Source organism: Citrus clementina, unplaced genomic scaffold, assembly GCF_000493195.1.
Source record: "Citrus clementina cultivar Clemenules unplaced genomic scaffold, Citrus_clementina_v1.0 scaffold_2, whole genome shotgun sequence".
In the NCBI taxonomy this organism is placed as follows: Eukaryota; Viridiplantae; Streptophyta; class Magnoliopsida; order Sapindales; family Rutaceae; genus Citrus; species Citrus x clementina.
Genome location: NW_006262688.1, coordinates 32,865,958 through 32,879,101, shown reverse-complemented (window position 1 = coordinate 32,879,101; position 13,144 = coordinate 32,865,958). Strand labels below are relative to the sequence as shown.

The window sequence follows — 13,144 nt, the reverse complement described above, 5'->3', positions numbered from 1 at the left end:
AGTCGGGGTTTGAGATTTGATTATCAATCTTTTTTTTTTTTTAGTAAATTGATTATTTGTCATTAACTAGTGCTTTCTTCTATAAAACTGAATTCATAATTTTTAATCAACATAAAATCTACAAAATCCAGGGCACAGTCAGGCCCCACGCTTCATAATTCACGAAGCCCAATCTCGCACGTGTCAAAACCTTAAAATAATCAGAAGATTCCCAAACTTCATCATATCAAACGGTCCAGATCAACCAGTCCCGGATCTCAAATCATCACAGCCACCGTCCAGGCGTCCAACGACCATCTTGTTACAAACCCATTCGTTACAGTGCAAAACCGTCACAATAACAGAACTCGACAAAAGAAAAAACACTAAAAACTGAAAAGTGGAGCGAAAATTCGCAGTCGTTTCGTCGAAACTTCTTACATACTCAAAAATTAAAATTCCACTCTCTCGGGTTTTACTTTCCCGCTCGCTTTTTCACCTTCCCTTTTCCTTTATTTTTTCCTGTTCCCTCTAAATTTTATTCTCTTTTTGAAGCCGAATCAAATATCAAAGCACTTGAAATCTTGAAGGAAAGGTTTCTGAATTTGTTTTGAGTTCGTTTCCTTGGAGTTTCTGAGACAGTATCGTTTCGGAAGATGCAAACGAGGTACATGGAGAGATCGAATAGTAAGAGAGGTTTGGATTCAAGTTCGGCTGAAGAAGGCCAGCCGGACAGGAAACGACCTGCTTTGGCCAGGTAATTATTATTACTATTATTTTTCCTTAATAAATAAATTTTTTATTCATTTTTATTAACTTTGGTTGGTTAATTTATTAGTCGATTAGCGAGTAGAATTCGTTTGAGTTTGTTCGTTGAATCTTGACTTGGATATAAGTAACTTTTAATTTGGTTGAAAATATGCAAGTTTGAAAGAGAATATTCTTAATTTAATTACAGAGAGAACCGAAAGCTAGGAACTGATTTTGGCTTCTAACGGACAAGAAGTAATAGTATGAGCATTTTTTTTTTCAAGTTCGTATTCAGATTAGATGTATTCTGAAACCTGATCCTGTAGAGACAGAAAGGTAAATTTGAGTAATTGGTTGACTCTGGTGTCAGTCATATTGATTCTGTGATGAAATGACCTAGGACCTTTGCATTTGTTTGGCATAACTAGGAATAACTGAGGAGCTTTTAAGAATGTTTTTGTTGCTAATCTTGTTGTTGTGGTGATGGTTGCACTTGCAGTGGTTGTCGCTGTATTCAGTGCAAAATGGCTGACTAGGTAATTTAACATAATTTAAGCATGAAAAGGCCAACAACTTCTTATCTTAAGGTGCATGCTTTTCTTAAAATTAGTTATTTAACAAAAAGGCTTTCTGATTTTGTTATGTTTTACTTTTGGTAAGACCACTTGTTTTAGGGTGTTACTGTGTAGGTCCCAAATTTATTATTTCTAGTTGCCAAGCTAAAGAGAATATATTTGAACGTAAAATTTGAATTGTGAATATTTCTGCTCCATTCTTTAGTTCTTTAGTTACTGAATTTCAACTTAATTTACTTAGTGGTTTTGATGGCTAAGTCAGACATTGTTTAATATGCAGCGTAATTGTTGAGGCTCTTAAGGTGGATAGTTTACAGAAGCTTTGCTCGTCATTGGAGCCTATTCTTCGGAGGGTGGTAAGATTGAATACTTTATACTACTTGTAGAGAAGTTTCTGTGCTAGTTGGTCAGAGATGCATCATTAATGAAGTGCTCAATTTTTTATCGGGATGCTTGTGTACAATGCTGGATGGTTCTGCACTTTTATTGTCTTTGACTTTGAACAGGTGAGTGAAGAAGTGGAACGTGCTCTGGCAAAATTAGGCCCTGCTATGCTTACGGGGAGGTATGAAATCTATTCCTCAGCCTATAACAACGTATTATCAGAACCAAATTCTGTCTCTATCTATCCCTGGACTTTTCTTAGTCCATTGGGGAACCAAGGGGCCTTTTCTTGAATTCTTCCGTGCCTAGTTATTGGGGCTTGATCCCAGTTCAACTGTGCAATGAAACCTCACCAAACATGCTAGTGTCCTACACCATGATATTTAAGTTTGCTGAGACATCAGCCATTACCGGAGACTGATAACAAACTAGGACTTAGATCGATGAAAGAGTAGCATTTGTGTACAACTTCTTTGATTCTTGTGCTTGCTGTTATTGCCCTTAAAGTGATGCTTGGTATTCTGATTCAGGTCTTCCCCGAAACGTATCGAAGGACCTGATGGTAGAAACTTACAGCTGCACTTCAGGACTAGGTTGTCGCTTCCTCTCTTTACTGGAGGGAAAGTGGAAGGGGAACAGGGTACCGCAATCCATATCGTCTTGATTGATGCAAACACTGGTCATGTTGTCACAACTGGTCCAGAGTCCTTGGTGAAACTAGATGTTGTGGTTCTTGAAGGTGATTTCAACAATGAAGATGATGATAATTGGACACAAGAAGAATTTGTGAGTCATGTGGTTAAAGAGCGTGAAGGAAAGAGGCCACTTCTCTCTGGGGATCTGCAAGTGACTTTAAAGGAAGGAGTAGGAACATTAGGGGATCTCACATTTACTGACAATTCAAGCTGGATAAGGAGCAGGAAGTTTAGGCTAGGGCTGAAGGTTGCCTCTGGTTATTGTGAAGGCATTCACATTCGTGAAGCAAAAACAGATGCCTTCACTGTTAAGGACCATCGAGGAGAATGTGAATTCCTAATTACAGCCTATTCTAGATTTTTCATTTATTGTCTATTCTATTTTTATTTTTTGATGAAGATGATAAATCTGCATTTTTTCCCCTTTACAGTGTATAAGAAACACTACCCACCTGCGCTTAATGATGAGGTTTGGAGATTGGAGAAGATTGGTAAAGATGGATCGTTTCACAAGAGGCTCAATAAAGCTGGAATTTTCACAGTTGAAGACTTCTTACGACTTGTAGTTAGGGATTCACAGAGATTGCGAAATGTAAGAATGTAGTTTCGGTTGTCAAATCAGTGATGAAATCTGCATTTCCTGTTTGTAATTGTTTTACTATCCATTTTTTGTAGATCCTTGGAAGCGGCATGTCCAATAAGATGTGGGATGTTCTTGTGGATCATGCGAAGACTTGTGTGCTCAGTGGGAAACTTTATGTGTATTATCCTGATGATCCAAGGAACGTTGGTGTTGTTTTTAACAATATCTATGAGTTCTGTGGTCTTATTGCTGATGGACAATATCATTCAGCTGATTCTCTATCAGAAAGTCAGAAGGTATATAATCTTGTGGTTTATATTCATAAGTTACCTTGCGTCTGATATGTTGTTGTAACTCACTTTTGGTTCATACTTTAAAAATGAGTCTGCTACGGTCAGCTACTTTTGTTTTTCTGGCTCGTTAAACCACCAAGCTGTAAATCAGGATTATTTACTCGTCTATGTGACTGTTCTCAAGCTTGTCTGTTATATTAACATTGATAAAAAGTAACTCAAATATTAAAAAACATAAATGAATATTATATGTTGCATACGTTGATGATTTCGTTAAATGCTGAAGTTCTGAACTACATCATCTTCTGTTCCGTCAAAGTGTAAACTTCTGTTAAAGATATGTTTGTGTTCTATTAGAAGGATGATAACTTGAAAAATCTATGAATGATTTGGTTCTTGCAGGTCCACGTGGATACCTTAGTCAAGAAGGCATACGACAATTGGATGCATGTAATAGAGTATGATGGCAAGTCTCTGTTAGGCTTTACACAGAATAAGAGTGTAGATGCTCCTCCAACTGATTTTCAAACAGGTCCACCAAATTATACAAATCCATTTAGCCAACAGCTCGCTCTACCAACCCTGTCAGTTCCGGTTCCTCCAGAGCAGCCTTCTATGGATTCAGGTTTAACAGTTGGAGGTACTATATTTTAAGGGGAAAAAAATTGTTAAATGTAGCACCAACATTACTTGAAATTTGTTTGTGATGGGAAGAGAAAATTGATTATAATGTGGTAGTTATTTTGAAGCTTTCCAATTTGTTTTTCTAAGGCTGAGCTTGCGTCTGTTCACTTGTTTGATCACTAAATTGGTGACTGCTCTTTCTCCATGTAGGTTATAATGATGGCATTCCTTCCAGATTCTCACTGCAGTCACAGAATGTAAATATCAATTCTCAATTTGATGGCACTTCATTCCCTCAACAGAACCCACTGGTCAGTGTTCCACAGGAAGCACATATTCCAAGAAGTGAAAATGTTTTGGCCCTTGGTCCACCACAATCATCCTCATTGGTCTCCCAGACTATTGGTACATCAAATCCTGCTCCTTATAGGGGAATTGAGGACTTTTTCTCAGAGGAGGAAATTCGTATGAGGAGTCATGAGATGCTTGAAAATGAAGATATGCAGCAGCATCTGCTTCGTATTTTCAACATGGGAGGTCAAGGGCATCCCTCCTTCAATGTTGCAGAAGATGCATACCCTTATTCCTCTCCATTCATGGCCAATCCGTCTCCAAACTACAGTTTTGATGATGATAGTTCTCGTTCCTCTGGCAAAGCTGTTGTTGGGTGGCTGAAGCTGAAGGCAGCCCTGAGGTGGGGTATTTTCATCAGGAAGAAAGCTGCTGAGAGGCGGGCGCAACTTGTGGAGTTGGATGATTCTTAGCCCTGGCATTTGCAGCAAAGTTAATCTGGTTTTGGTGTTAATAGGCTTCCTCCTCTGCCCTGCTCAATTCTAGTCCAATCAGAGTAAGGACAATGGTCATGGAGTTGGATTATAATCCTGACATCTTGGCATCGTTCTGGTTGTACAGTTCGTGCCTGTATATTAAGATTGTATCTTCTACTAACAGCTTTATCAAGTTCGCTTCCCACGAACATCTTATTGGGAAGTTCACAAGACCGATAAAGTTGTGCTCTTTCAATTGAAGATCTATAGCATGGTGCTTTAAAGGGGAAAGCCTTTCCAAAAGCAGGAAAACTTGGCATGGGTCTACCTCATGAAGCCAACTGGGTGGAATTGAGTCCGTTTCACTTCTAAATTTGGCTAATAATCTATTGTATCTGTTTTTCCTTATTGCATTGTGCGAGGCCATAGCCAAAACAATAAATCTCAGTGCTTTGGCCTTGTAACATAGACAAATAATGGTTAGTGGTAGTGCTTATCTTGCTTCCGTTATGAAATTGTATTAAGTTGACTGCTCTCGACTTTCACTACCCTCAAAAAGGTTGTGGTACAGCAGTATTCTAGAGTTATTCTAGAATTTCTTGTAATATGACTTCCCATCCATTGACAATAAGATACTGCTTTCAAGTTGCTTAACTACTTTGTATTTGTTCAGAATCGAGCAATGGATCTTCTACAACGTTCCAGTCATTTCGTTCTCCAAATCTAATTACCGTACCTTCGTTGCATTTTAAAAAAATCCGCCCTATCGTGCAGATGATGTTCTAGTGCCTAGAGAAAAAGTTCTTACGACAGCAGTAGGAGAACCGACCTTTTCTTCAAGCAAACTTGCAATTATTAATTGAACAGGAGGTGGCCGATAACAATACTAAAGCAATACTTAATCCTAATTAAATGCCATGAAAATGAAGTGATTGCAAATAAATGCTTTGAATAACTAATGATTCTAGCATTTACCACTGATTAGCTCATTAAATACCAAGCATAAGTTACAATCAACCAAACCTTTTGTCAGAGTAATAAAATCTCATAAAAACGACTCATAAAGCAACAAAAAATAAAAATTAGCTATCATTCTGTGTCTGAAACTTCATCTTCATCTTCCTCCAGGATGTATACCAAGGCTCGCTTCCTTGTGGCGTAAACAGAAGCAACACCTCTGGATGCTGTAACCATAATATCCACAGAAGTTGTCAAAATATTTGCAAAACAGCTTTGTTTACATGAATTTACAACAGTTCTCTTTGTTTAACAGGCTGGGCAACATTTGAGACAATTTGGTTCTACAAGGACTGGAATTATATATCTTTAAGATACTGATGATGCATTGAGAGCAAGGAACAGCAAGATCAAGAATATCATGATTTATTATTTACTTATTGCCATCGGTCAGCACAGCATGTACAGTATTGTGGTTTTTTTATCTAAACTGTACCTCATAGGACAAACTGTCCCCAGAAATGATTATAAGGAACTAATAAAAAAAAGATTATGTTACACTTACCACTAACCGCCAAGGGAGCAACTACAGAGTGAGGAATAATGCGAACTTTTGCATTTCCCATTTGCAGATAAAAGACAGAGTCCTAATGGTAAATATTTCCAACTGTAAGTATTTGAACGGGAAAAACTTGGAAATATACAGGCAGCAGGTAAAAAAACTTGCGAAGATTCCATACTTACAGAAAAATGCAAAACAAACACATGATGAGGATTTTCAAAAGCAATAGCATAAATAAAGATTTCCGAGAAAGAGAGGCCAGGCACAAGAGAAGTAGTCCAACCATGAGAAGAAGCTCAGGGCTTAAAAATGTAGAGGAAGGACATGCCAAAGTATATAGTTGCACTAACGTCAAGCAGTAAATGATTCAGGGTATTAAAACCATTAAAAATACACACCCCCTTATAATAAGTTATTTACACCAAGACAAATGGAAAATGAAAACCAAACATCATATTTACCTTTAGTTGATGCAACTCCCAGTGATCTAGATAAGGTGATCTTGAGACAGATACAAATGGAAGGTCGCTAGTTCGTACAATCATCATACAAGCTTCTCCCGAATTTTCAGAAGAGGTGCATGCTTCATTTAATAGTAAAACAATTTGACCCTCCTGTTTTAGGCATAAAAGGTTACAGGACATCCCAAAAAATTGGAACTGAAGGACTGCATTGCTGTATGGTATGTCTTAGGTCCTACCTTATATAGAGACAGGTCCACACAATGATAACCTGAAGGAACAGATAACAACACAGCCTCCAATGAAGTGTAGCCCTTCTTTATACTGCTCATGTCATGCATAAATCCCCTTAATATGCCTATACAATTTGCGATATCTGAGAAAGGCTCATTGGGTACTTGGAAAGATACGTAATCAATAAAATCATGGTCAGAAGCCTGGTGTGGTTGGGAGATGCCCTGCACCAAAATGGAAAAAAACCATTAGAATGCAGGACGCATAATCAAGATTGAAGATATAAAATATAAAACATTTACCCAAACATTCTTAACAACAATATGTATAAATCATCTGCTGACCAAGCAAAAGTAGGAGTTAATGAGTAAAGTTAGAGAAAGAACCTAGTCAAGATGAAGTACCTTGTAGTATGACACTGACATAGGAATAAAGACAGACGTTGGTGAAGATGGGAGGGGGAAGAGTGGCAGAAAATCCTCGCAAAGTATCTTCGTTGAAATCGTAGTAAAGGGCATCAGGAAAGCTTCCTTGAAGCTGAAATTGTCCAGTCATTAATAAGAAAAAGAATTAAAACTAAAATGAGGCAAAAACTTTTAATAAAAACTACAATTGCAGATTAACTTATTTTTCCACATTCAAAGGAGCAGCTTTTCGGGGATAGGGGTCAGTGTTCAACAATAAAAATTGCAAATGAAAGGCACTTAATATACCTTTTTTATATTAATATACCTTTTTTCTTTTTTTATGGCTCAGAAACAAAATAAGTATATTAGATGTAGGAAATGTAAATAGAGGGACAGGAAGTCCACAAAAGACAAAAATTATCCTCAAGCCGAAGAACAACAAATCCTATAACAAGGGTGGTGAGTTAACTGGTTGACTGTAAAGTGCAAAATATTATCATATAATTCACCAAAATTTGTTGACTATGGTGTTAACAACCCCAGAATACATAGTATCTACATAGGATAAACCATAACAAAATCTTGATTACACCTTAACAGTAATTCCATCATTCTTTGTGTTTGGAGCCTCAGAAGTACATTGATGAGTTCACTGTGATAACATCTCTATACTAGGTCAATTGCACTCTAAAATAGATGAGAGAGAAGGAGAGGAAAAGCGATACCTGGACTCCAAAAGTTGAAACTCCTTCAGTAGTGTCCTTCGCAGATAGTTGCAGTCCGAAAATCCCCCAAAATTAACTAGATCTCTAACTCTTTGCATTGTTTCCCTAAGGATTGAGTGACATAAACTATTCAAAGGATGAATAACAAGTTCACAGTTGTATAAATATTTGTGTGCATATGCACTTATAAGTTACATCGACCAAAATACTGATACACAAATTAGTGCGTGCATTAAGATATGAGGGCATATGTAACCCCAAGAAATAGGATCCTAAGACAGTTAATCTCCAATTTGTCAAGGTCAAAAATAAAAAAGCAAATGTGTAGCTTGTTCTGTATTTCATTAGATCTGTCAAGGCAAATCAAACCTTCTAGTCAGATTGACCAATATCAGAGCATTATAAATTATAGTTGACAGCTTTCTCTCGACAGCCTCACCAGGAAGTTATGGATTAAAATCTAAATAGGTTTCATAATAGCTATCTCCAACATAGGAACGTAAAGGTCTAGCCAGGTTTGGCACGAGCTCCCGGTCCTCTACTCTACATTAATCCCAACTTTCAATTCAAGATGCCAGCAAGAACCTTTCCACGGTCATCTAATACATAAGGTGAAACAAGTAGAATGACGGTAGGATGCTTGTAACAAATGAAAACACTCACAGATCAACGTCAACGTCGTGATCGACTTCAGAAGGCTCTAGTAATTGCCTAACAGGATCTTGATCATATAAAAACTTCAAGAAGATGACAACAAGTTCACTGCAAAAGCAGGAAAGAGTAAAGAGAATATAAATGTCAATAAGGAGATGGAACATCAAGAAAACCTAATAAAACAAACCTATTGTATCTTGGAAGCTGATCACTTGGTTCTTGCATAAGTAGTTTTATGCATTTTAGAAGCCAGTTGAAGAAATTTGAAAACTGAAAAAAAAAAGACAAATATTAGAGATTCAGATTCACAAAATTCCAAGGGGAGAAACACTTTTTCATTTTAGCCAGTGTCAAGATTTTCATTAATGTTTACTAGCACACATCCAACAAGCAATGCATGTTTCTGTTGGTCAAGAAATACAAAAAGACTGCACTAGAATATGCTAAAACTGTCTCCACCACTTTGAGCCAATCTCTTTCAGTTATTCATTCGCTAGATGTGTCATAATGACTGGGATTATACTGAGTTACGAAACCAAAAAATTATGCTATTTATAATGAAAGTTTCCATAATTCCAAAAAGAAAGACTGCAAAGGTATCCATCAAGAAAATCAAGAATTCATATTTGAACCTATATTTATAGCGACAAGACATAATATGAATCCGTTAAACTTAATCATTTGTGTTATTACTAGTCCAAACATAAGGCTGATTCCCCAACTAAAAAATTAGATATATTGGACGCCAATATTCAATGGAGCACGACAACAGAAAGAGTCTTTAAAATGTTTATACATAAAAAAGAAATGCACATTGAAACGTGTATGAATGTGAGAATAGATTTGACTACCAAATCCAAATAAAATATCGGACATTAAACTTAGCATACCTGCTGCACCACAGATGAAAGCACCCTCATAAACCGTTCGACTTGTACTAGAAACATACCAGAATTTTCTGTTGCATTATTTATTAGTTTCTCGTCCAACCCAATACCATGAAAGCGTGCTCGCCATCTTGAGAGGCCCCTTAGTTCTCCCATCCTAAATCCAATAATTTCTGCAGCAGGCTGGGAAATGGATATTTATCTTTTAGATTCCACTCAAGCCCTTGATATAAGGTACACAGTAAAACAAAAACATATCAGTCACACAAAATAACTGAGAGACAGCATGCCAGGAATACACATAGAAACAGACCAAAATTTTGATGAGCAATCATGTGCAAAGCTCCAACTCTTAAAGCAAACACAAAGGTATATAGACCTACACTTTTGTGTCTTAAGTATGTGTTTGAATGTGTATAAATGTGTTTAAGAAAATGCATTTAATTGTGACCCTTCATCCTCTAGTTGGGGGTACATACACATATAGTCAATCTATTAACTATTCCACTCAATTAAATAGGATCTTTCAGATTTATAGAACTAGCTTATTAGTAGTTCTCAGATAGCATCATTTTAATAGAAGAGAAAGATATGAGAATACCTGAAGATGATTGAGGACGATAAGCTGAAGTTCTTTCCCAGCACCACAAACTGCTTTTGACACACGCTTGACACCCTGTCATGTAATAAAATTTGACAAATGAAATATACAGTCACAATATCTTCTGAATTCTTTCATGAGAAAATCCAAGGAAGACTGAGCATACTGCTTCACCGAGAGAGTTAGCTAGAAACTGATGAATTGGTGGACTTGTACGAGCACCGCCTAAAAGGCTTAAAAACTCCTCTTGGGGAGATGAGTCAAGACCTATATGGAAAAGGTGATTCAATCAAATGAGGAAAGATATAAAAATACCACCAGTAAACTCCAAGTTAGTGTCACAATCTGAAGTTACCATTGTCAACAATCAAGGTAGAGAGAGAATCAAACTTCTCACGAAAAGTATGTGTGGCATCTGTCCATTGCTTACACATAACTGTCAGTGATTCCCGAATAACCTCAGTCAAATCTTCAATGTTAGAGGCTTGCAGGGCAACCTGATAGAGCTCATCTTTCCTGCAATGTGGGGAAATGCATTGCAGAGCATGTCTTTTCAAATTTAACCTTACACCTTCTAATCTCTAGCGGCATTTGATAAGCAGGCAGCATGTAAGGTTTAAATTTAATGAGAAAATATTGAAACAAACATAGTTTTAACACAACATAATCTGATACTAAAAAAATTAGATATCTTTCCCAAGAAATGTTACCTCTTCGAAAATATAGATGTATCAAGCACTAAGCAATGCAAGCCATGCATACCATGTCTGCCCAACTCCTCTTGACTGAGTTGTCCTGAACACAGGACTGTCAAATGAAAAAGGTCCTTTGACAAAGCGACCTAATAACAGCAAACACAAAACAACATAAGCTAGCATCAGGAAGAGTTGAATGTTAACCATTGCAATTGTTATCAACACCATTTTGTAACATTTATACAGCAAGTTTGAAAGGCCATCCATATGAATGATTAAAATACCTTATAAATGGAAGCATTCAGAAGGCGGCAAGTACCCTGCTCATCCGCATTGGGAATAGCAACATGAAATTTGTGTATATTCTGACATTATTTTAGAGAGCGAAAAAATTAACATAGAAGAACAGAGGTAATTAGGTGAAACTGAAAACATAAAACTGAAAAAAAAAAAAAAGGATTTCTGCCAAAGGAAATAAAAACAAGGAAATTGAATACATCAGCAAATAATAGATCACATCGTCATTAGGTTATTACTTACAATTTTCCCAATTGGAAATATTCCAAAAATATTAAAGCTTATGCTTCCATCTTTGTCTCCACTGCACAGAATGCTAAAACGTTGGTGCGACGAATTTGCCAGCTCCCGGAATGAATCTTCACTATCATCCGTGAAGCCAGTATCTCCAGACACCAGCCCAGGCATCTGAGGAATTCTTGGAGCAGGAGGGAAGAAACGAGAAGTGCGGTCTTCATATGTTGGGATGTTACCAAAATCATTCTGACAACAAAAATTAAAAAAGGGAATGGAAATGAAATGAATTTGCCATCGAAAGAAGTGAAATAAGCTATTGATCGGTTACGAAAAGATGGATGTCTTATGAAAAAAGATACAAGCTTAGTCAGAGTCCTTAGGAAATGTTTAAAAATGCAATACAATTGAGAAAAAAAAAAAATCAAAGCCAATTCATGCAGTTAGCTGAAAATACAAATTGCAGGTAGAAAGATAAAAACAAACCTTACTGAGATGTGCATCCTCCTCCCAGTTAAGGCACACAACAGCAACGGTATGGGACTTCAAGCTTCTCAATAGCTTTCCATTCTGCTTAACATAGCAAAGACCGGAGGTTTAAAACAAGTGATAACAAAAACAGACCAGATAACTATAGATTTCACTTCTGCACAGAAACAAACAAATTGCGAATATGTAACTGACTTAAAGCATATTTTTTACTTCATCATATCAATGAGATAGATCATTATGGTTATTAATAATTCTGAGACAGTGCCTAAGAAGTTGAACGCAAAACTTAGACATATAACTACATGAATTATTTCCCTTAGAAGATATCTTACTGTACTAAATTTAGAACAAATATTACCACTACGTACTACCAGAAACTAATGAGGAATTTATGAGGAATCTATTGATTTTTTTTTTTGCATAGTCAAAATAATCAGCACGGTAATGTATATAAATTAGCTGCAGCAAACATTAATCAATGCTCCAACCAAGAAAATGATTATTTAATTAAAATGAACAAGTTTTAGCTATACAACAAACTGAACAATTTGTAAAACATTCAGGCTAGCTTAGTTATGTATAGTTTTAAGTCAATGCATAAATTAGAAATCAGTGCCCGCGCTATTCTACTCACTTCGACATCATGCAATGTGATGGTTCCATCTTCCAGCCCAACAGCTATTGCTTTACCATCAGGACGCCAACACAAAGACGTAACGGACTTTCCTAAAATTAAATTAGATAGTCACATATGAAATGATTGCCTATATTAAATATGTACAACTAATACAAGTTGTACGGAAATGAAAATACGGACAATGAATTACCAGGTGAAATAGTCCATAATCTTTGCCAATTGAATCGGTGTAACAAAATTTTCGAGTCTTCAGTAGCCATGGCTAACAAATCCTTCTCGGGATTCCATTCCGCTATTTTGATCTATATAGTTAGAAAACAAAACATAAATAAATAGGTAACAGAATGTAAATGGTTCTTCTTTTTTTTATTTTATTTTTCTAAAAAAAGCACAAAGCAAAAAGCAAAATATAAATAAATAGAGAAAAAGACCTGAGAGGCGACCGGTTTGTCGAATTGAAGCTGAAACGGAAGCACGCGCATGGCCTCGTCGGTTTCCATGGCTGAAATTTTACAAATAAAACACACAAATAGTTATGAACACAGTAAGAGGAAAAGCACACCGTTATAGGGAAGTAGCCGAGCAAGAAGAAGGGTAGGAGGAGTATTGAGTGAAAGGTTCGCTGGAGATTTGGCGAATGAAAATAAGGGC

General features: G+C 36.6%; 2 protein-coding genes across 3 annotated transcripts; one reads left to right on the top strand and one right to left on the bottom strand.

Annotated features, from left to right (window-relative positions):
- Positions 1 to 101: 101 nt before the first annotated feature.
- Positions 102 to 5,304, top strand: LOC18052173 (calmodulin-binding protein 60 D). Its single transcript, XM_006449159.2, has 8 exons — positions 102 to 736; positions 1,585 to 1,660; positions 1,811 to 1,869; positions 2,219 to 2,712; positions 2,815 to 2,975; positions 3,059 to 3,262; positions 3,662 to 3,899; positions 4,094 to 5,304. The coding sequence occupies exons 1-8, from the start codon at positions 636 to 638 to the stop codon at positions 4,645 to 4,647; spliced, it is 1,887 nt and encodes a 628-aa protein (XP_006449222.1). The 5' UTR covers positions 102 to 635; the 3' UTR covers positions 4,648 to 5,304.
- Positions 5,305 to 5,579: 275 nt separating this feature from the next.
- LOC18052172 (anaphase-promoting complex subunit 4) lies at positions 5,580 to 13,115 on the bottom strand. 2 transcript variants are annotated; one of them, XM_006449157.2, is made up of 19 exons: positions 12,925 to 13,115; positions 12,684 to 12,795; positions 12,491 to 12,582; positions 11,851 to 11,934; positions 11,374 to 11,613; positions 11,118 to 11,198; positions 10,849 to 10,979; positions 10,494 to 10,654; positions 10,305 to 10,405; positions 10,139 to 10,213; positions 9,541 to 9,720; positions 8,838 to 8,920; positions 8,660 to 8,758; positions 7,997 to 8,101; positions 7,269 to 7,401; positions 6,870 to 7,088; positions 6,631 to 6,783; positions 6,173 to 6,254; positions 5,580 to 5,834 (listed from the first exon to the last, which is right to left on the bottom strand). In XM_006449157.2, the coding sequence occupies exons 1-19, from the start codon at positions 12,991 to 12,993 to the stop codon at positions 5,740 to 5,742; spliced, it is 2,295 nt and encodes a 764-aa protein (XP_006449220.1). In that variant the 5' UTR covers positions 12,994 to 13,115; the 3' UTR covers positions 5,580 to 5,739. The 2 variants fall into 2 exon arrangements, with proteins under 2 accessions (XP_006449220.1, XP_024047395.1); XM_024191627.1 differs by lacking the exon at positions 6,173 to 6,254.
- Positions 13,116 to 13,144: the final 29 nt, after the last annotated feature.